Source organism: Ctenopharyngodon idella, chromosome 23 (genome assembly GCF_019924925.1).
Source record: "Ctenopharyngodon idella isolate HZGC_01 chromosome 23, HZGC01, whole genome shotgun sequence".
NCBI lineage: Eukaryota > Metazoa > Chordata > Actinopteri > Cypriniformes > Xenocyprididae > Ctenopharyngodon > Ctenopharyngodon idella.
This window is the reverse complement of record NC_067242.1, coordinates 285,475-307,135: the sequence shown is the minus strand read 5'-3', so window position 1 is coordinate 307,135 and position 21,661 is coordinate 285,475. Positions and strand designations below refer to the sequence as shown.

The following is a 21,661-nucleotide window of genomic DNA, read 5'->3' as shown; positions in this document are numbered from 1 at the left end:
TGTTTTTCAGAAAATGACACTTGCATTTCTCCTTTTTGTGTTGAAATAGCTTACTCTCACGCAAAAGTGACTTTTTACATTTCGATCCGAGCGAACAGAGCGTTTGGAGTTCGTCATGCACTCCTCCACAGTTCAGTGTCCTCAGTGAAGTTCAGCAGATCTCATAACCCTGTGTTTTTGCGCCGGACTGCAGAAGCAGCGGGCTGTTGTCTCTGTGAGACTCTCCGTCATGAGGTAAAGCTTTGTTTAGGCGGTTCAGACCCTGCCAGCGTTCCTCAGTCGGCCGTCGCGTCATTACGACCAGATGTTGCTGTTAATTACAGCCTTCACCTGTCCTGAGACGAGCCTGTTGTGAGGTGATGATATGAACCTGGGTAGATCTCAGCCGACGATTACCAAGGGACATATGAAGCCGAAGCTGGATTTAAAAATATTTGACAGTTTCTTCAACACAGTCAGACATTTTATTACAGCTCACAAATTATCTGTGACTCAACATGATAATAGACTGTGTGTTATAATCAGGTCATGCTGGAGTTATATAGGAAGTGAAATCTTCAGAAGATCCCACTGAAGACAGAAAAACATTTAGGTTTTGGAATGAATAAATTATGACAGAATTTATTTTTGGGGTGTGAACTATCCCTTTAAAGTGCCCCAATTATGCTTTTTTTTGGGATATTACCTTCCATGCAGTGTGTAATACAGATGTTTGTGAATCTAAAACATCTGCAAAGTTTCAAAGTTCAGATAAATGGAGTTTTTGTCTCCTAAAAGAAAGAAGTGATTCTGAACTGAAATGAGTCGTCAGTAATTCAGTCTCACTTCCTGCTGAACCTATGCAGGTTTGTAACTAATTTGCATAATGCCAGCCTCTGGTGTTCATTGGCTGAACAGCGTCTCTTTGCCCCGCCCTCAAACACAGTAGTTGTATCTGAGACTGGAAGAGTTTGGTTCGTGTTGTTCATGTCGAGAAGACGCTGTTTTCTCTACTTTGATGAGATTGATACGGTAAAACCGACGCCATCGTTACTGTTCGTATCACTGTGAATCAAGAGCTGAGATTCAGATATGATAACGAGTGTTTGGTTTCTGACCAATCACAGCAGACTGGGCCGTCTGACCAATCAGAGTAGAGCAGCTCTCAGAGAGGCGGAGTTTAGAGAGACCGAATCCTTGATCGAAGCGTTTCAGACACTGAGAGAAAAGAGCTGCAGTGGATATTATGAGAAAATTAAAGTGTTTTTGACCTTGAATGAATGTGAATCAATTGTAGGAGATTCTAAAACAACATTAGGAACCTTTGAAATACATAATAGTTTTTGTTGGAGAAACATTGAAGTAATGAGAACATTGAAACCCCATTGATCCCAAGAGAAAGAGAAATAGAAGTGCAAGACAAAGTACAAACAGATGATCTGTCCTCTTGAGGGACGCAGGAGGTAAGATGGTTTCCTCAGGAAACAGAACTGAATGGAGAGTTCGTCAGAGAGGAACCTCGACCCACACGGCCCTCCGAAGCCTGGCCTCACCTCACTTCCTCAGGAAGTCGTGTGGTCGATGATTCATCGTTCCTTACAGGAGCTGTCATCTTCATTCATTTATTTATTTCTTTTTGGAACATGGTCAGTATCAAGAAAACCAACGGTTTACAGTCACTGACATCAGTTCAATTTATGCAGGAAATTAACTCGCATTTGAGTGTGTTTGTCATAGAAAGCTACTGTATATACTGTCAGTATAGTGTATAATGTACAGTAGATGGTACTTTTCAGTGCTTTTCTGATGTTTTTTTAGATCTTTGCAGCCCTGGTCGCTGTATGATATTGTTGTGTGGATAAGAGCGGCATGAACATTCCTCAAAACATCATATTTTGTGTTCCACAAAAGAAAGTAAATCATCCGGCTTTGGATCATCATAAGGAAAATTTCATTTCTGGTGAACTCTTCCTGTACGACTGTAGTTTTGGCTCGGTGATGAGCAGCTCACTGCGCAGTTTTTATGACTCCTAGATTGACTAAATCATCTGTGTACAAAACACAAGGCCGAATCACCTTAAAATAAAGTAGGGTTCATGAATGAGCGATTGAAAACGAAGAACAGCTGTTTTAGATGTGCTGTGGATAATATATCACACGCTGAACCGAGCTTCCCTGCTGTCCACTGCGTTTCTAGTGTGTTTTCATGTTAGTCCCACATTTTTGCAAACTTTTCACCTTCGGCCAAAACGTAAGCTGTAATACATTGTTGTAAAACAGAGTTTGATAAGTTCGTGGCACCAGACTGGAGTATAAATAACCCTAAAGCACTGACACTGCAGTATATCTAGTGTGTTTAAAGAAGGAAATGTTTGTGAATTAGACATGAAGTCCAATTAATGACTCTCACACTATAACACTGAGTGTGGATCCCTTTCACCTCCTACACAACTCCGTTTTACGTATATAAAACTATAGTTTCAGTATGGCTCTGAGAGTGCCAGTAAGGAAAGGTCAGACTAGTGTTTTTCTGCACTGCAGAGATTTGTGCGATTTTCAGACATGAATCAGAGGTTGATGATTCACTTTCTTGACATGTAAACTTAGAAACCAGATGCTGAGATGAATACTAACTAACGCATCTGAGAACAATAAACATCTAAACATGTTGCTTTTAAAAGGCCCAGGGTGTCAAATAAAGCATGATTTATTACAGTGATGGCATTGCTTGTTGTTGTTTTTGAAAGAAATTAATATTTTTATTCAGCAAGGATACACTAATTTGACATTAAAGACATTAATGATGTTACAAAAGATTTCTATTTTAAATAAATGCTGTTTTTTAAACTTTAGGTTCATCGGTTTTCAACATTGATAATCAGAAATGTTTCTTAAGCAGCAAATCAGAAGGATTTTAAATTAATAATATTTCACAATTTTACTCTTTTTACTGAATTTTTGATCAAAAAAGCAGCCTAAATTGGTGAGCAGAAGAGACTTCTGTCAAAAACATCAAAACTTTATACTGTGCAAATAATATCTATAAGGCTCTGGGCTTGAGTAGTTGCTCTCTGTCTTAAAGTAATTGAAGTGTAAGAATGAATTGATTCAAATCAATTATGTCAATTATACGAGAGGAGAGACATTCCCGTAGGAGGAACATTTTATATCTCCTGCTTATATCCTGCTCATTGCTGTCAATTCAGACTTTTTGTTTTCCATTTAAGTCTCTAAAAGCTTTTGGAGATGTGATAGTGTTACCAGACGATCGACCGAGGTTCTGCTGTCGTCAGCGCTGCTGTGTGTCTGTGTGCTGTGGTCAAACGATCAATGGAGATATCCACACATACAGTCCGTCTAAACCCTTCCCGACTTACAGAAGAGATGAATTACTAACATCTCTGATCCAGTGGAGTCAAGGGGCTGTTTGAAGGTGCAGAGACTGCCTGTATTTTGGACCTCTCAAACTAAGATGCACCACACCTTTTTTTAAAGAAATCAAAACTTTTATTCAGCAAACATGCATTAAATTAATCAAAAGTGACATTTATAATGTTACAAAAGACTTTCGAATAAATGCTGTTTTTATAAACGTTCTATTTATTAAAGAATCCTGAAAACTGTTTTCAACACTGATAATAATCATAAATGTTTCTTGATCATCAAATCATCATATCAGAATGATTTCTGAAGGATCATGTGACACTGAAGACTGGAGTAATGATGCTGAAAATTCAGCTTTGATCACAGGAATAAATTATATTTTACTATATATTTACATACAAAACAGCTGATTTACATTTAAATAATATTTCAGATTTTTTGCTGTATTTTTGATCAACTGAGCAGAAGAGACTTCTTTCAAAAACATCATAAAACAATCTTACAGACCCCAAACTTTTGTACTGTGCAAGTAACAGCTATTAAAGGAGCGATGGACATGGATTCTTCCTCTGGAACAATAAAGATGCAGCACACATTTTCACCATTACGCTCCGCACACAAACACTGAGATCCATTCAGTCGGCTGGAATGGATGAAGTGGCTCATCGGGGAACAGAATAATGAGAAACTGTGGCCAAACGGCACGCAGACGTGACGTGCCAACAGAGCAGCCTTTAGTCCTCCGCCGCTAAATAACAAACACATCTGGTCCATATTTGCGCTTCCTGTGCCAGTATCGCCTTTCTGCGGCGGTGGAGCTGATCTCAGTCCTGCTGCAGCTCATAATGGCTTCAGAACACTGATCCTCGCTCTGCACTCGCTCGTCATCCGTCCGCTGAATTACGTGCTTTTTCATCGCTCTACGCACTTACTCAGGAATGAATCTTGACAGAAACTATGACCAGGGCTTTTGTTTGCATGCAGTTGATTTGCCCGTTTGGTTTCTGTCTTCTAATTAGACTAATGGCCTGAACACACAGTAAAACAGTGTGGCATGAGCAGACCTGTAAAACATTTTCATAACAGCAAACCATTGTGAAGATCGTAAAATCTTGGCAGACTTGCTTGGCAGCGATCCTCAGGTGGTTTAGAAATGATTATCAGTAGGTGTTAATACACTGACGGACACAAGTGCTCCAAAAATTAATGTTTTCAAAAGCATTGTGTTTAATATAGACGAGCTGAAACAGATATGAATTTCTTTCTTTGAAATGGTTTGATGAACACAATTGATTTCCTTTAAATATTTAATTGACATAACCAGTAACCATCGTCTAGTCAATAGTTTGCACATAAAAAATATGAGCTAATGTAATTTGAAAGGAAAAGACTGTACATTTTAAATATACAGTAGCATTTAAAACTTGGGAGTCAGTAAGATTCAGTTTTTTTAAAAGAAGACTTGTTCCTCTGAATAACCTTGTTTTCATCTATTTTTCTTAATTTATGTATTTACAGCAGCATCGATGTGAAAACCTCTGCTCGTTTAACTTCACTGACAGACCAGTTCGTTTCTGTGTATATTATATTCTGGTGTTTTTTAGGTTATTATTTTTTTCTAATCCTTTCTGAAAGTTTGCTAATTCCGTGATGAGGAAGCTTTTAGCCCTGGTTCTACTTCCTAATGTTTTCATAAATTGAGTTACGGTGTGCTGCGGAAACCGCCCGCGTCTGAGGACTGATACGTAATATTTCACTCAAATCCACGGGGAATGAAACGATCCTCTCTCGTTACCTCTGATATTTTGAATATGACTGTAAATGCGCTCTTGTGAATTAATAAGCTCTGCGTTTAATCAAAAGAGACTGACTCTGATTTTAGACTCACTAATATTACTCATATTCTATTATCTGTAATGTTTCAGACTTCATTTTCAGCCATTCCATGAGCCATGATAGCGTTCAATAATGAACTACATCCATGCAACCCTTAAAGGATTAGTTCACTTCAGAATTCAAATTTCCTGATAATTTACTCATCTAAGATGTTCATGTCTTTCTTTCTTCAGTTAAAAGAAATGAAGGTTTTTGAGGAAAACATTCCAGGATTTTTCTCCATATAGTGGACTTCACTGGGGTTCAACGGGTTGAAGGTCCAAATGTCAGTTTCAGTGCAGCTTCAAAGAGCTCTACATGATCCCAGACGAGGAATAAGAGTCTTATCTAGAGAAACCATCGGACATTTTCTAAAAAAATAAACATTATATACTTTTTAACCACAAATGCTCGTCTTGCACTGCTCTGTGATGCTCCACGCATTACGTAATCATGTTGGAAAGGTCACGCGTGACGTAGACGGAAGTACTGCGGTAGGGTGAAAAACCATCTCATTTTCTCCTCAAACTTCAAAATCGTCCGACATCGTTGTTTTACCTTTTTTTGTAAAGCCCGTTTGATTTAGTCTTTGCACGTTCACTTTGTAGACACTGGATCGGTACTTCCGTCTACGTCACGCGTGACGTTTCCAACGTGAGTACGTAATGCGTGGAGCATCACAGAGCAGTGCAAGACGAGCATTTGTGGTTAAAAAGTATATAATGTTTATTTTTTTTAGAAAATGTCCAATGGTTTCTCTAGATAAGACTCTTATTCCTCGTCTGGGATCATGTAGAGCTCTTTGAAGCTGCACTGAAACTGACATTTGGACCTTCAACCCGTTGAACCCCAGTGAAGTCCACTATATGGAGAAAAATCCTGGAATGTTTTCCTCAAAAACCTTCATTTCTTTTCCACTGAAGAAAGAAAGACATGAACATCTTAGATGAGTAAATTATCAGGAAATTTTAATTCTGAAGTGAACTAATCCTTTGAGGTAGGGTGAAATTTTATCCCACTTTCTAACAGACACTTGGACTTTTTTTTACTCTTTAATTTGTGGTATCATCTGTCCAGAATTGCCAATTAAATTAAGCACTTATTGGTTTGCAAATGACGTCATTTCCTCATTTGGGCCGGATGGGTTGTGGGTGTTTTTTAACATCCTTAAGTTTGATGCTATCGGTCTCATTCCCAGCATCCCACTGTATCAGGAAGCTGTTGTTCCTTTGATGTCGGACCAACATCCATCCACCCCAAATCCTTCTCTTCTATCAAAAAACATGTTTATGTAGTATTATACATAAATCAACACATTTTTGACCCTATAACATGCATTACTCACAGCATTTCTGAAAACGGCCACGGCTCTGAACTCACTCTGATCCTCAGTGATGAACAGCCCAAACACTGCCAAAAACATCAGTGCTAAATGAATAAGAGCGAGAGAGAGAGAGACTGTGATACAAGGGTGAATTTCCGCTAATAGCAGTGGATTACGGCAGAACGACAGCTTCAGCTCAGTGAACTTTCACCTTGACATGATGAATGCTTGAATTCCCTACAGCATCAGCGCCGAGTCTTTCTTGCTCTGTAACAATTGTGACACTTGTTATGAGCTGCCAACAGAATTCTGCAGAAACTTCCACAGATTTTAACAGGATTTGGTGTTACGACTTAAGCCAGAAGTGCACTTCAGCTTTGACACATAGGTTGTGTCCGAAACCGTAAAGTGTCGTCGTACACACACTTCAGAATCTCGTCGGAAATAGTAGCTCATCCGGGCACATTCCGGGCCTACTCTTTTATGAGTACTGGTAATTCGGAAAAACTTATTATTTCACATGATGTTTTTAGCCTATTATATAGTACACTCTTAAACATGCTGGGTTAAAAACAACCAGGGCTGAGTTGAAAATGGACAAACCCAGGGATTGGGTTGTTTTAACCCAGTGTTTGGGTTAAATGTTTGCTCAATGTGCTGGGTAGTTTTATTTAACTACTTTATTAAAACTACCCAACAGGTTGGGCAAACATTTAACCCAACCACTGGGTTAAAACAACCCAATCAACCCAATTTTCAACTGACTTGGGTTGTTTTTAACCCAGTATTTTTAGAGTGCAGGCAAGTACGTGATTTCGGACTCAGTCATAGTCTTTCTTAGTATAATCAATTTAATAGCACACGTGAACACAGCCGTTCGACACGTGCCCACTAGATATTTCATCCTTGTCCAATTGATGAGCAATAAGAGCTAAACTAAAGTTGCTTGTATGCAAATTGCGGGGAAAGTTTCCTAATGTAAATGTTTTGACTCTTTTTCTTCTACAGGCCACACGGGGCGCTTGCTGAAATCTCTGTGTCTCACCAGTATGACGTTCCTCCTGCTGCATCTCATCTTCCAAATCACAATCAACAGCCTGATAGCAGGAGACAACATTGAGCTGCACTTCAACTGTGAGTACTGACGCCATCTGACTCTTCACTACAGATCATTAAACAGACACGCGTGAGGTCGAGAAGTAGAGGAAACCAGTTTTATTGGCTGAAGTACACAACTCAAACTAACTGAATGAGCTGAACTCTCATACTCAAGTTACTAGTTGAAAACAACCAGTTAAAATAATGAACCAATCAAGTGGAGAGAAGAAAGTTTACTGCTAACCATGAAGCACAACCTCAAGGCCTGTTCACACCTACACAAATGTCCGGTTTTCATGTGCGAGGTGTCTGTTCAGACCAATGTGAAAAATACAGCAGATTCACTCTCTGACAGTAGGTGGCGCTTATGGAAAACAAACAGAAATACAGCGGTTACCCCAGTTCATGAACCCTGGTACAGTCTTTAAACCTTTCGTCACTGAGAAGGATTTATGTCAAACAGTATTTACATGTTCTCAAACTGCCTGTTCAGATATTTGTACACAATTGAAAAGAAATTAGAAACCCTCTCTGTAAAAAAAGTTGCTGTGACTGTCATGCAAATGTTCAAGTCAAATAAAAAAAAAATTATTGCTCCAAATTTTCGTACCAAACATTCATCTTGCTGTGAATAGGTTTTTAGTTTAAAGTCAGTCAGTGAAATTATGATTTGATAAAACGTTGGACTTTTTGGTTGATCCTCACTACTATGTTTGGCAGTGTTTACACATCACAGACTGAGAAATAAAGTGTTCACAAAGTTCATTAGCCACTTAAACCGTGAAAATGCAAAACCAGTAAAATCGTGTATTCATTGTCGAGTTTCAAGTCTAATTTTTATAAATCACCAAGTTGGCACAGGAAATTACGTACACTTGCTCATCAATTTTGTGCGTTCTGAAGCTGCTGAGCTGGACAAAGGTGACCTGAGGTCAAAATACACACCTGGATCATGTTACCCCGACACTACAGCTCCAGCAGAACCCAGACCATAACTGGGCCGACCAGACCTGCTCACAACGCTAGCCACTTTCTCCAAGCGTAAAAGCCACAACATCTGTGTTCAAGATGGAGATAAACTTATTATGAACAGTGAAGGGCTATTCCTGACAGAACTGTCTCAAACATGAGATCTGCTGCTCTCTCTTCTGTATGTTTGCAAGTACAAAATCATGACAGAAGGAGCTCTTGACCAACATTTTACTTACAAATACTTGCTGTGTGTATAATGGAAGACAAAATAGAAATCTTTTGCAACAACGTAAACACCTTTACTATCACTTTTGATCAATTTAATGCATGTTTTCGTAATAAAAGTATTCATTTCTTTCAATTTTTTATTTATTTATAATGTTTTGTTGAAGAAAAGGATTTAGGGAAAGACGAATGCAGTGGCTTGTTCTTTCTGAGTGTGCAGATTTAAATGGAAACCAACCTTCATGGCTTATGAGAGCCAAAAACAACAGCGGGCGAATGAAGGACTCTGAGCCAAACCAGAGATAGAGCCTCTGAGATCTTGAGCGACTGCGTTCATGTTTTACCAGGACAAGCTTCTCTGAACACGACCACACGTTTACGCCATGTATTACGCAAACCTTACATAAGCCCTCATAGGCTCTTTTGTTGTACGCTCATGAAAACATATCATTACCCAATAATTTGATATAAAATGACTAAAAGGACTTTTATCAGACGCAAGGAGCAATGACTGAGTGTTGAAGAAATTTAAAACTGATCTTGAGTTTTGTAAGAGAAGAACGCTGCCAACGAACCTGATTCGAACGGTCACTGTTCATATTGATTCCTTTCATTTCATTGCAGTGTTTGCGATGCAGCAAAGTATCAATAAACATGTTTGTTCTGAACTTCATTCACACTTTGTTTTATAGATAATAATATCTCATTTTGTCTTACTGTTTTTTTCAATGTATGTTACAGTAAGTGTTTCTGAACAACCCTAATGAGATCCAGCTATAGTGAAACATTTGTTCAAGTGATTCTTTTGAATCTTTGCAGGACATTTTGTTATGCATTTGCATTATTGGCATTATTATAAATAAACGGAACCATATTTGTTGCATGTATTGCAGAAAGCCATTTATTCCCCAGTGAAGGTGAATTATTTGATCCTTCGTTCTCTATTTCTTACAAGCTCTTCGCTATTTAATATTCAATATTATTTCTTCATGTCTTTATGATGCTCGTTTGTTTGATACTCCGGTTTTTAGAGGTAACCTGAGACAAAAAGGCAATAAATACCATAAAAGTGCTTTAACTTGTTATTTACTTATAGGAGCTGTTAACTTGAGAAGCAGATCTCTGAATCAGTTGAACTTGATTTGTGAAGTGAATCAAATGACTCACTGAAAAGAGTCAGCTCAAAAGAACTGATTCGGTTATCCAATCAAATCATTCTTTTAAGTGAATCAGTTGATTCACTTCACAAATCAGACTGATTTGGTTCTCAAGAATATAAACTAATATTATATGGGGGAAAAAAATAAAAACTGAATAGAGTTTGTTCAGAAATGCTCCTTTTGTGTTCCACAGAAGAACAGTTTGGATGAGCTCTTCTCTCTACAGTATATTTGTGAATTAAAGCACTTCTCTTACACTGATTGTAACTCAAACATTTATATTGTGCTGAGACGTTGACATATGACTGATAAACTGATAAACGTACAAACAAGAAGCACACGCGTGTTTATCTGATCCGTCAGCTTTCAACTCCTTTTCCTTTGTTTTTATATCGGTCAGTCAAGGCCATGCGCTGAAGTCCGCTGTGATGCAGTCAGTGTGAACTATACCCTTAAAATAAGCATTGTTTAGTAACACCTGACCTGAGATCAGCTCTTCCTCCATTAGCCCTTATTTCCTGTGCTCTTCAATGCGTAAGAACTGATTCTAGAACAGAAGAAGGGGGTTAAGACTCGATCTCTTCCCGCCAGCAGAAAGGAAATGGCAGCTGAACTGCAAATCTGAAAACACCAGGTGTTTAATATTGTGCACATTAGATGCAAACAGTTCTTCAGATTGAATGTAATCCATATATAATGCAGCTGACGGTTTATACGGGTTTAGAACATAGAGAGGCCATTTAAATCACACAATGTATCACTTTTGTCAGTGCTACAAATAACTTTGTGGGACATTTTTGCAATTATTTTTAATCAAATGTTGCAAAAAGTGATTTTAGTGGCTGGATGATTTTAGATTATTCTAAACAAGCAGAAAATGCCAAATACTTTTTGTATTCATCTTTAGCAATATATCAATTCACATAATCATTCATTTGAAAGCTGACAAATTCCTTTTTGTAAAACATTTTGTTTTAAAAGTGGTGTGTTTATAATATAATATAATATAATATAATATAATATAATAACATTATATTACATTAAAATAATTTAAATAGTGATATAAATTACATTTGTGTTTTGAGTTATTATTGCACTCCTTCATAAAAAGGTTGTTTCTGTCAAACAAAATAAGGTAATTATATTTATTTTGATGGCAACTTTATTTTTCATAACAACATATTTATTTCTCATATTTGTAACTTTATATTTCACAGAGTGAATTATTGTCACAGTTGTGACTTTATACTGTATCTCATCATGTGATTTTATTTCACATAAATTGTTATTATTTTATCATAAGCTTTTCCCTTTTATGGCTTAAAAATATCATATAATATAATGTCATATATCATATAGGAAGTAATTATTTAATAGTTAAATAATACAGAGATATTCATATATTTTGAAGTGTGGCTTAAGCATGGAAACACAAATAAACTTGTCTTCACACAGCAGAATGAAAGTTCCCGTCTTTATCAGTAGTTGTGACGTCTCTTTCTGGCACGTTTACACTGCGTTTCTGTGCGATGCGGTAAACCTGACCTGTGCCAAAAATGACATTTCTCTCCTAATAAATCGGAGGCAGTAAAAGGTGTCGCAGTCGAGTCCATGAGACAGACAGAGAAACAAGAAGTGTTTCTGCTGAAGGATGAAAGGTTGGTCAGCGGCGGCTCTGGTTTACAGTCGAAGTCAGTGCGCCAGATGCTGATTTGTCAAATGTTTCGCTCCGAACTCAAACAATAGCACTGTTTTTCTGATCAGTTAACAATCTAACATTCCTCTCATTTGCATTATTGACTTTAATGCAGTTACACAATCCCAGCGATCATGCCTTTATTTCCAGCTCCTGCTGCGTTCGTTGAGAGAATTAATAAGCTATTGTTGGTTTGAGTGATACGAGGCCTGATCAGAGCCAGCACCGAACGCTGCCAGCAGTGAGAACAAACGTCTGCTCGCGCTCCCTTCTGTTTGTCCTAATATTGTAGTTGCAGATAAAGATCGGCTTCCTCAGGACGCGTATCTGCAGCTCTCTAAAAATACTCCACTTTGTCCTACATTTTTATGTGCTCTTTCTAACAAAGACTAGATGTAAACCTCTGTTTCCTCAAGGTCACTGACGACGACAAAAAGATGAATTTGTTCAAGGGGCATTAACTGCATGAACAGTGTATCTATTCAGGGATTTCTTTAATTTAATTATTAAAAATATATGCAATGAATATATATTGTTTTATTTTTTGAGAGTCAACTTTATTTTTCACAGTTGTATGTATATTTCTCATAATTGTGACTTTATATCTCACAATGTAAATTTATTTATCACAAAATGTAATTCTATTTCTTATGTTACGCTTTGACTCACAATTATTTGTGTTATTTTTTATGCTTGTAAGCTTGATTTTCACTTTCCTGAGAAATAAAATAATAGCATAATAAATAAAATAAAATAACAACAAATAATGTAATAAAATAAAATAATAAAATAGCATAATAAATAAAATAAAATACAATAACAACATAAAATAAATTAAACAAAAAAATATAATAGCATAATAAATACAATAGAATAACAGCATAAAATTAAATTAAATTATAAAATGGCATAATAAATAAAATAAAATAACAACATTAAATTAAATTAAATGATAAAATAATAAAATAAAATAACAGTAAAATAAAATAAATAACATAAAATTAAATAATAAAATAAAATAATAAAATAGCATAATAAAGAAAATAAAATACAGTAACAACATAACATAAATTAAACAAAAAAAATAAAATAGCATAATAAATACAATAGAATAACAGCATAAAATTAGATTAAATTAAATTATAAAATGGCATAATAAATAAAATAAAATAACAACATTAAATTACATTAAATGATAAAATAATAAAATAAAATAACAGTAAAATAAAATAAATAACATAAAATTAAATTAAATAATAAAATAAAATAATAAATAAAATAAAATAACAACATAAAATTAAATTACATTAAATCATTAAATAAAATAACAATAAAATAAAATAACAACTAAATTAAATTAAATTCACTAATAAAATCAAATAATAAAATAACATAATAAATAAATACATTTACAAATAAAATAAACAGGAACAATAAATAAATGAATAAAATAAATAAAAATAAAATAATAAATAATAATAAAATAAAATAAAATAAATAGTAATGTTTATTTAGTAAACAGTTTTTTATTTTATTTTATTTATTTATTTTTTTACCAGTAAAGCTACAACCCTGCGGACGGCTGAGTTTCAACAGTAAGTATTTCTGGGAGGGTTTGTTTTTAGCTTGACTTTGCCTCTGGTGATATTGTGAAAATAATTCAGAATGAAAATAACAACCATATCTGAAAACATCCAGATCTAATATAATCTGTGTACGCAGAGAAGCCACACCTTCATTCTGATAAGCTGTCGTATTTCCCTGCTGGCTTGATCACTTTCACAGACGGTCTGAAATGAATACGACCCGTTTGTTTAAAGAGTCGAGCGTGATCTCCATCTGAATGTGTTTTAGTCTTCCCACAGAGAAATGTTATGAAATCATGTGTTTAGAAGGACTCCTGCTTCATCCTGAACGGTTTCCTGAGCGTCATGACATTCAAGGCCTTGAGATCCACCTGAGACGACACCGGTCAGTCTGGAGGACGCAGAAAACATTGTGGTGTAAACTCACAGATGTTTAAATGTGAAATGTTGACGTGTTTTATGAGCTGTGATCTCCTCGAACCGCGTTCACTGATCGCTCACATTATGACTAGATAGAGGATTTCCAAATATAGTTTGACATGTTAACTTTCTGATCTTTGATCTCAGACTCGAGACGTATTTGTGAACATCTCTATAAGAAAAAAACAAACATCTGGTGTCCATTAGTAATTGTTCTTAAGCAGAAGTATTTGGATCCTCAGCAGATAAACGAAAGCGATGCAGTTATTATCTCCCTATGCTTTCTTATACGACTGATTTAGATGGAAACCCTTACAGTATTTGAGTTATAGAGATGATTAAAGTGGGATGATAGAAGTGTCCTGAAATTCAAACACATTATTGTCTGTGAGTCTATAGGCTGCTCACAATCCTTCTGTGCCATTAAATGACATTATATTTGTCCCACATCATTATTCCTGTACTCGCTGACTTCACTCGCTGCTGAAGACTATTTGTGTTTAGACTTTTTTCAGTAAGAAGTTTGATAATTTGTTGTTTGACAGCTTGAAACGGCATAACGGAGTAATATTTCTGTTTGTGCTGTTGCACCATTTTTTCTCACACTGAACTTTAAACTCACTGACGTCACTTTGTTCATTCTGAAAGAGATTTTTTTCCTGTATGGCGATTCGATTCACTGAACATTGACTGGAGCTTTGAACTTGAGCATGAAAGTACAGAAGTACTCAACTTTTCCATAAGCTTCTGATATATAAGAGGTCATCGTACTATAAGAATATCATGTAAGTTTCAGAACTGAAAACTTCCTTGTTAGTCCAATAAAAGCTTTTATTGACACCAGACCAAGAGAACGACTGATCCTGGAATGTGCCTATAGAGAGGTGAAACTCCGCCTCCACAGAAGAAATCAACGCCTACTTCATCATTGCAGCGTTAGCCCCGCCCACTGGTGTGTTAGTGAGAGGAGGAGGAGAGAAGAGCGATACAGGACTAAAATAACATTACCTTTCAAAGGATCCTTATGCTAGGAATATGGTTATTTTTTTTCAACAATGTGAATGTCTCAGTTGAGCTTTATTTATTTGTGTTCGGTACATTTCACTGTGGATTCTTTGGTAAATCAATCGCATTTCCGTGCAAACAGACTTTTCCGATATGAACTCAACAGTAATGCAGCAGTAACTGTGTTCATTCTAATGCCTGATCTGATATTAATGATTCATGTACAGTCAGATGATCTTTGTCTATGTGTCAGTAAATCAAACCAGTGACTAAACGCTCAACTTCATATTGTTTCTCTTAGTAGGATGAAAATAATCTGTTATTTAAAGGGTGATTAAAGCAAAAATGCCTTTTATTTCTAAATTATGTCAATTTTGATGTAAAAATCATACTGACATTATAAGTGCACCCCAAGAAACATTATAAAACAATAAAACAACGCCGTTCATGACCCCTTTAAGCCCTTATAACAGGCACTATTACGCACAAGACAAAATAAATGTTGCTGTCAAGCGCACAGTATAGAAGCGATGAAAGCATGTGAAATCATAGTTGTTCATATATTGAATTTAATTTTATTTGTATAGCACTTTTCACAGTACACATTATTTCAAAGCATACAATTTCAATCACTAAAAATGTTCCTCTGTACTTCTCCTCCTTTGTGTTTGAGTTCAGCAGATGTTTTGGTCTCTTGATGTTTTAAGGTGAAATGGTTATTAAGGACTTTGTTGCCACACATAACAGAAATTAAAGGAGCACTGAAGCGATTAAGGCCCCTGTTTTTTTTAGAGATTTAAGGCTGTATGTTGTACAAGTGTCAGGTGACATCCTCTAACTAACACTTCACAAGCTCTCATTCATTCAGTCTTTTTGTCAGCCTTGTGAATGTTTTGTTTATATGTAAATATGATCATGTTTGAAGTGGTTTTTACATGCTTAATTTGCATTTTTACTATAAAATGTACTTGTTTTGACATTTTATTTTTTTATAATTATTTATTTATTTGTAGAAATTAATGTGTCCTAAAAAAAAAAGAAAAAAAAAGGTTATTTGAGGGAAGTCTCTTCAGCATTTATTTGATCAAAAATAAGGTAAAAACAGTGAAATATTATTACAATGTTTTCTATGTGAATATATAGTAAAGTGTAATTTATTCCTGTGATCAAAGCTGAATTTTCAGCATCATTACTCCAGTCTTCAGTGTCACATGATCCTTCAGAAATCATTCTGATATGATGATTTGATGCTCAAGAAACATTTATGATTATTATCAATGTTGAAAACAGTCATATTTTTGTGGAAACCATCATTTATTTCATTTTTCAGGGTTCTTTAATGAATAGAAAGTTCAAAAGAATTATAAATCTTACATTATAAATGTCTTTTAGCATCATTTTTAATCAATTTAATGCATCTTTGCTAAATAAAAGTATTAATTTCTTTCAAAAAATAAATCTCACTGACCCCAAACCTTTGAACTACTTATGTATAACTTTACCCATAACTTTACATTAATTATGAAGGGATATTTCAAGATTTGGTGTAGCATATTAATACTGCCACAAAACACTGAATGATATACTGTAAATCATGTGTGTGTGAGTGTATTTAAATTAACTACATGTGAACAATACACAATAGACATTCAGAAGAAACAATGAAAGAGCTTCCTGTCCACTGAGCTTCATAAAGCGATGGCACTGCCCTTCATGAGAGAATCATGTGAATTCATCACTAGTCTGACATGTTGATCCTGACATGAACCGCTCAATAAGAACCGTGAAATACAAACCCTGCTGAAAATGAGCTAGTCAGCAAAATAGAGTTAATACCAAATCGAGTTGTGCTTCAGATGATTGTCAGACGGCAGCAGAGATATGAGTGTTTATAGCACAGTCATTTTTGGTCTTATTCCTGGTTTGCCAATGTGTTGCCAAGCAGTCCACAGCATAATTACATCATTAATAGTTTGTCGAATATTGGACAATTACTCCAATCTTGGAGGATGGAGTGAACGCTGGTGTATTTGGATTGGCAGGGACGCAGTCAGAATTCCCGCTGGAGAATACCTGGAAGTGTCCCTGTAAACAGACGTCCTTCTGACTGAAGTGAAGCGTCTGGAGACGTTATATGAGTCTCTGCTCCAAACCAACATGATGTTTTGTTTGCACTTTATCTGGTGGCAAAAAAACATGAACACATCCAGAGGTGCCAAAGGCATCGCGGCGTGTGAAACGAGCAGGATCTGTTGCAGTGTGTGTGTGTGTGTGTGTGTGTGTGTGGTGCGTCTGCGCTGTGTGTGGTGAACAGCATCTGGTTTGGATCTGTGCAGATGTTAGTGAGGTGTGTGGATCATGTGCGCTCCAGGTACAACATCTGTCATGCCCTGAATCTGATGACGTGGACAGTTGAACATAAGAACAGTTTGAAGCCCTATGAATACTAATGAGGTCAGACTGAATAATAATTTCTGAATATTGTTCCAATGGGGAAAAAAATGTCTTCATAAATTATAAATGACTCTGAAATGTCTTTTCTGGCGTCATCAAGCCTTCCCTTCCAACAGCCTGTCATTTAGAGACTTTTCCCAATCCAGTCAACACTTAATGGTTCATGGTTCACTACTTTTGAGGTTTAAACCAGCAATCTTTTGATTACCAGCCTTGAGCTTCAGCCATCACATCACACCATGTGATTGTTATAGATCGAAAGCTGTTTTGAACACCTTCTTGTTGTTTTCGCAGGTTCATCATGGGAGAGATCAATACGGCAGCTGGGCTTCGAAAGGTAAGAGATATTGTTTTCTTCGGATTAGAGACGGGAACTGTGTGAAAGTTAGCAACAGAAACCTATTGTTCGCTTTGCGGAGTGTGTGATGTTTTCTTTGGAGGGTTTGGGCAGCTTGATTTTACCGGTCTGGACGTGGGTCAGACGGATGATGATCCATCAGAACTTGAAAAAACTGAATATTAAGAATACTGAATAACAAAGTAATGTAACTGAAACTGATAAAACAGGTCCATCTGTTCCCTCTCACATATTATATGGCAGACTGATGAAAGATATCGGAAAATATTTTTCATAAAAGCAGAAAAACAATATATTGGTATTGTCATCCAACCACAGTATTTGTTGAAATATGAACTTTAATGATGCACTTTATCAACTAAAATGCCAAAACAGCTCCAGAACGACTGCTATCAGTGTAATGAAGTTAAGTTTAGGTTAGATCTATACCTAACCTACATAAGTGTCTCTCTTTAAGTGCACTTAAGTAGCCTTTTATTTAATTAATATTATATTATCTGCAAGTGCAGTTTTTAAAAAATATACTTCTATGATTTGAAGTACACTACAACTTCACTCTTAATAGAATTAAGTTCACTTCTTTTACACAAAGCCTCTTTCACTTTTATTTATTTATTTTTTTACTTTAAGCTGTTGAAAATAGAAGTATTTGTTAACTATAATTTTGAATATTATATAATGTTGAAGTTCAAAGCTGAAACCGTCTCTTAAGCAGATTAATCAGTTATACCCCTAGACACATGTAGACTGGCACTGGACTGTGGCACCAGCCTAAATTTGACTGATTCAGTCATTAGGACATTGTGGGTGGCATCATTTGTACAAGTCCCTCTTTTCTTTTTCATCTTTGTAATCATGTTTGTTCACGCGCACGTTATTTGTCTCTTTGTAAGCGGCCGGTATCTGCTTTGGCTGCGGCAGTCCTCGGGCTGTAATAATGGGCGCCTCCTGTTGAAACAGTGGGAGTCTGGGAAGCAGGTGACTGACGCTGATGAAAGCTAATCAGACAGCAGAGACTCGAAAATAAAGATGGCGTCAGCAGACTCTGGCAGAATTCTCTTATGATGCAACTGTTGAACATTGATCGTAGACAAATTTGATAATTTGGTAAGATTGTAAAAAGTCTGTTTTAAGGCCATTTAATATCTTTAAAGAGGACATATTGTGCTTTTTGTCCATGTTTAACTTCGTTATTCTCTATATATTAAGATCACATGACCCATAGCTGAAGAAATACCCATAGGCTACACACACGTTCACATGCTAATGTGTGATAACCTGGCAGACTGTCATATGCTTGGCTAGATTTTAGGAATGTCAAATCTCACAATTACAGCATTAGTGATTTATCATTTTTAACCCAGCATTTGCATTTCATTGTCCCACTTGACAGAGGGCAGGAGGCTTTTGACAGTCATCAAAACTCTGTGGAGAAGACCGTCTGAACACTGAGAGTCTCACAACAGCTGGATGTGGTTAAAACACGCATGTTAGTCTCAATCTGTATGATGTTAGTGACAGACATCTGTAATTTACCTGACTGTAGAGGAGAAGCAGTGTCTGGAAGTCTAGCACAAACCATATGTGTTATGATGAAGAACCCAGAGCCAGGTTACATAATAATGCCTTCTGCAGCTGTTGTGGTGTCTGCAATTAGATAACATGAATCCTAAATAATGCAAACTCTTCATTTCCAACAGGGGAAGTCATGCTTCACTCTAGCAACTGCATAGCAACATGCTAAAACACTCTGGACACCTTAGGAACTGCTTAGCGACACCCTGGCAACCATCTACAACACTCTAGAAACTGCATACCAACACTATAAAACACTCTGAACACCTTAGCAACTGCAAAGCAACGCCCTGGCAACCATCCACAACACTCTAGAAACTGCACAACAACATACTAAAACACTCTGGACACCTTAGCAACTGCATAGCAACACCCTGGCAACCATCTACAACACTCTAGAAACTGCATAACAACACTATAAAACACTCTGAACACCTTAGCAACTGCTTAGCAACGCCCTGGCAACCATCTACAACACTCTAGCAACTGCATAACAACACTATAAAACACTCTGAACACCTTAGCAACTGCTTAGCAACGCCCTGGCAACCATCTACAACACTCTAGCAACTGCATAACAACAATATAAAACACTCTGAACACCTTAGCAACTGCAAAGCAATGCCCTGGCAAACATCTACAACACTCTAGCAACTGCATAACAACAATATAAACACTCTGAACACCTTAGCAACTGCAAAGCAACGCCCTGGCAACCATCCACAACACTCTAGAAACTGCACAACAACATGCTAAAACACTCTGGACACCTTAGCAACTGCATAGCAACACCCTGGCAACCATCTACAACACTCTAGAAACTGCATAACAACACTATAAAACACTCTGAACACCTTAGCAACTGCTTAGCAACGCCCTGGCAACCATCTACAACACTCTAGCAACTGCATAACAACAATATAAAACACTCTGAACACCTTAGCAACTGCAAGGCAACACCCTGGCAACCATCTACAACACTCTAGAAACTGCACAACAACATGCTAAAACACTCTGGACACCTTAGCAACTGCATAGCAACACCCTGGCAACCATCTACAACACTCTAGAAACTGCATAACAACACTATAAAACACTCTGAACACCTTAGCAACTGCATAGCAACACCCTGGCAACCATCTACAACACTCTAGAAACTGCATAACAACATGCTAAAACACTCTGGACACCTTAGTAACTGCTTAGCAACACCCTGGCAACCATCTACAACACTCCAGAAACTGCATAACAACACGATAAAACACTCTGAACACCTTAGCAACTGCAAAGCAACACCCTGGCAACCATCTACAACACTCTAGCAACTGCACAACAACATGCTAAAATCCTCTGGACACCTTAGGAATTGCATAGCAACACCCTGGCAACCATCTACAACACTCTAGCAACTGCATAACAACACCCTGGCAACCTTCCACAAAACCCTAGCATCGCCACACAAGTTTTTGAAGTGGGAAGGTCCAGGTTTTTAGGTCCTGCGACCCTCAAAAAGAAAAGCTTCAGCTGGGCTCCCATAGAAAATGCTGACACTATAAAATATTGGAACTTCGTGAATATTAAAGAAATATTTAATAAAGAAAGGTATGTAGAGCAGGCGGTTGTGACAGGACGTTGGCTCCGACTGTAATCAGATGCATGTGCGCTGAAGCTGGGCCTGCCTTTGTTTGCTTTATCATATCAACATTTCTTGTACCAGGGTCCATGGAGTATTGTCCAAACTTTATCAGTTTCCTTCAACTTTAAATTATGAGTTTTACAAGCAGGTTTTCTAACCCAAACAAGCTTTTGTTTAGTCTAGCGATTTCTAAGAAACAACAACTGTTTAAATATTCTCCGTTCAGCCATGTCTGATCTTTTAATAATTTACCAATATAGATTACTCTTCAAATCATTGTTCATGTGACGTTCTCTGATAAACCATATCAGATCACACTTCCACACATAACTTCCTCTAATTTGTCACTAATGGGGCCGTCGAGCCGTGCGGACGTGTCAAAATAATCCTTTGTGTGTTTTCTCTGTAAACTGGACTCACGCAGCATAAATCATGTGTGTTTTTCTTGAATCTGCGATTAAACCCGAGCATTAAAACACAAGGGAGATCGCAACAGGCGCTTCATTATGAGCAATGCTACATGAAGCCTGAATCGCAGCACTGTGCCGCGTGTTGCTCTTGGACACAAGAGAAGCCAAAGCATCGTTGGATGCTCTCTTCCCAGCATGCACTGCTCCTCCATTTGGGCTCACTGTTATTTTCTGTACAAATAATTAGGGTGTAATTTCTGTCGGTGGGGTTCAGGGGTTTCATTATGAAGATGTTCGAGATATTTGTGCTGATACGAATTAGTCGGAAGCAGGAGGAGGTCGCGTTGGCTAACCTCACTCGAATTTATTAGCCAACAAGAAGTCTTTTATAGGATCAAGCTAGCATGACTCAGTGGAGAATGAAGTGTACATATGATTCATGGCTTCCACTCCACTTTCGGCCCTTTCTGTCCACAGTGGATTTGCCTCTCGTCGACTCACTCA

At 37.0% G+C, this 21,661-nt stretch overlaps 1 protein-coding gene across 3 annotated transcripts in view; it reads left to right on the top strand.

Annotated features, from left to right (window-relative positions):
* Positions 1 to 21,661, top strand: part of LOC127506406 (piezo-type mechanosensitive ion channel component 2) — a 108,228-nt gene that overhangs the window by 23,373 nt on the left and 63,194 nt on the right. For all 3 annotated transcript variants that reach the window (XM_051882864.1, XM_051882863.1, XM_051882862.1), the window contains exons 3-4: positions 7,571 to 7,696; positions 17,473 to 17,515. In XM_051882864.1, the coding sequence (XP_051738824.1) occupies positions 7,571 to 7,696; positions 17,473 to 17,515 (169 nt within the window). The remainder of the gene's footprint in view (positions 1 to 7,570; positions 7,697 to 17,472; positions 17,516 to 21,661) is intronic.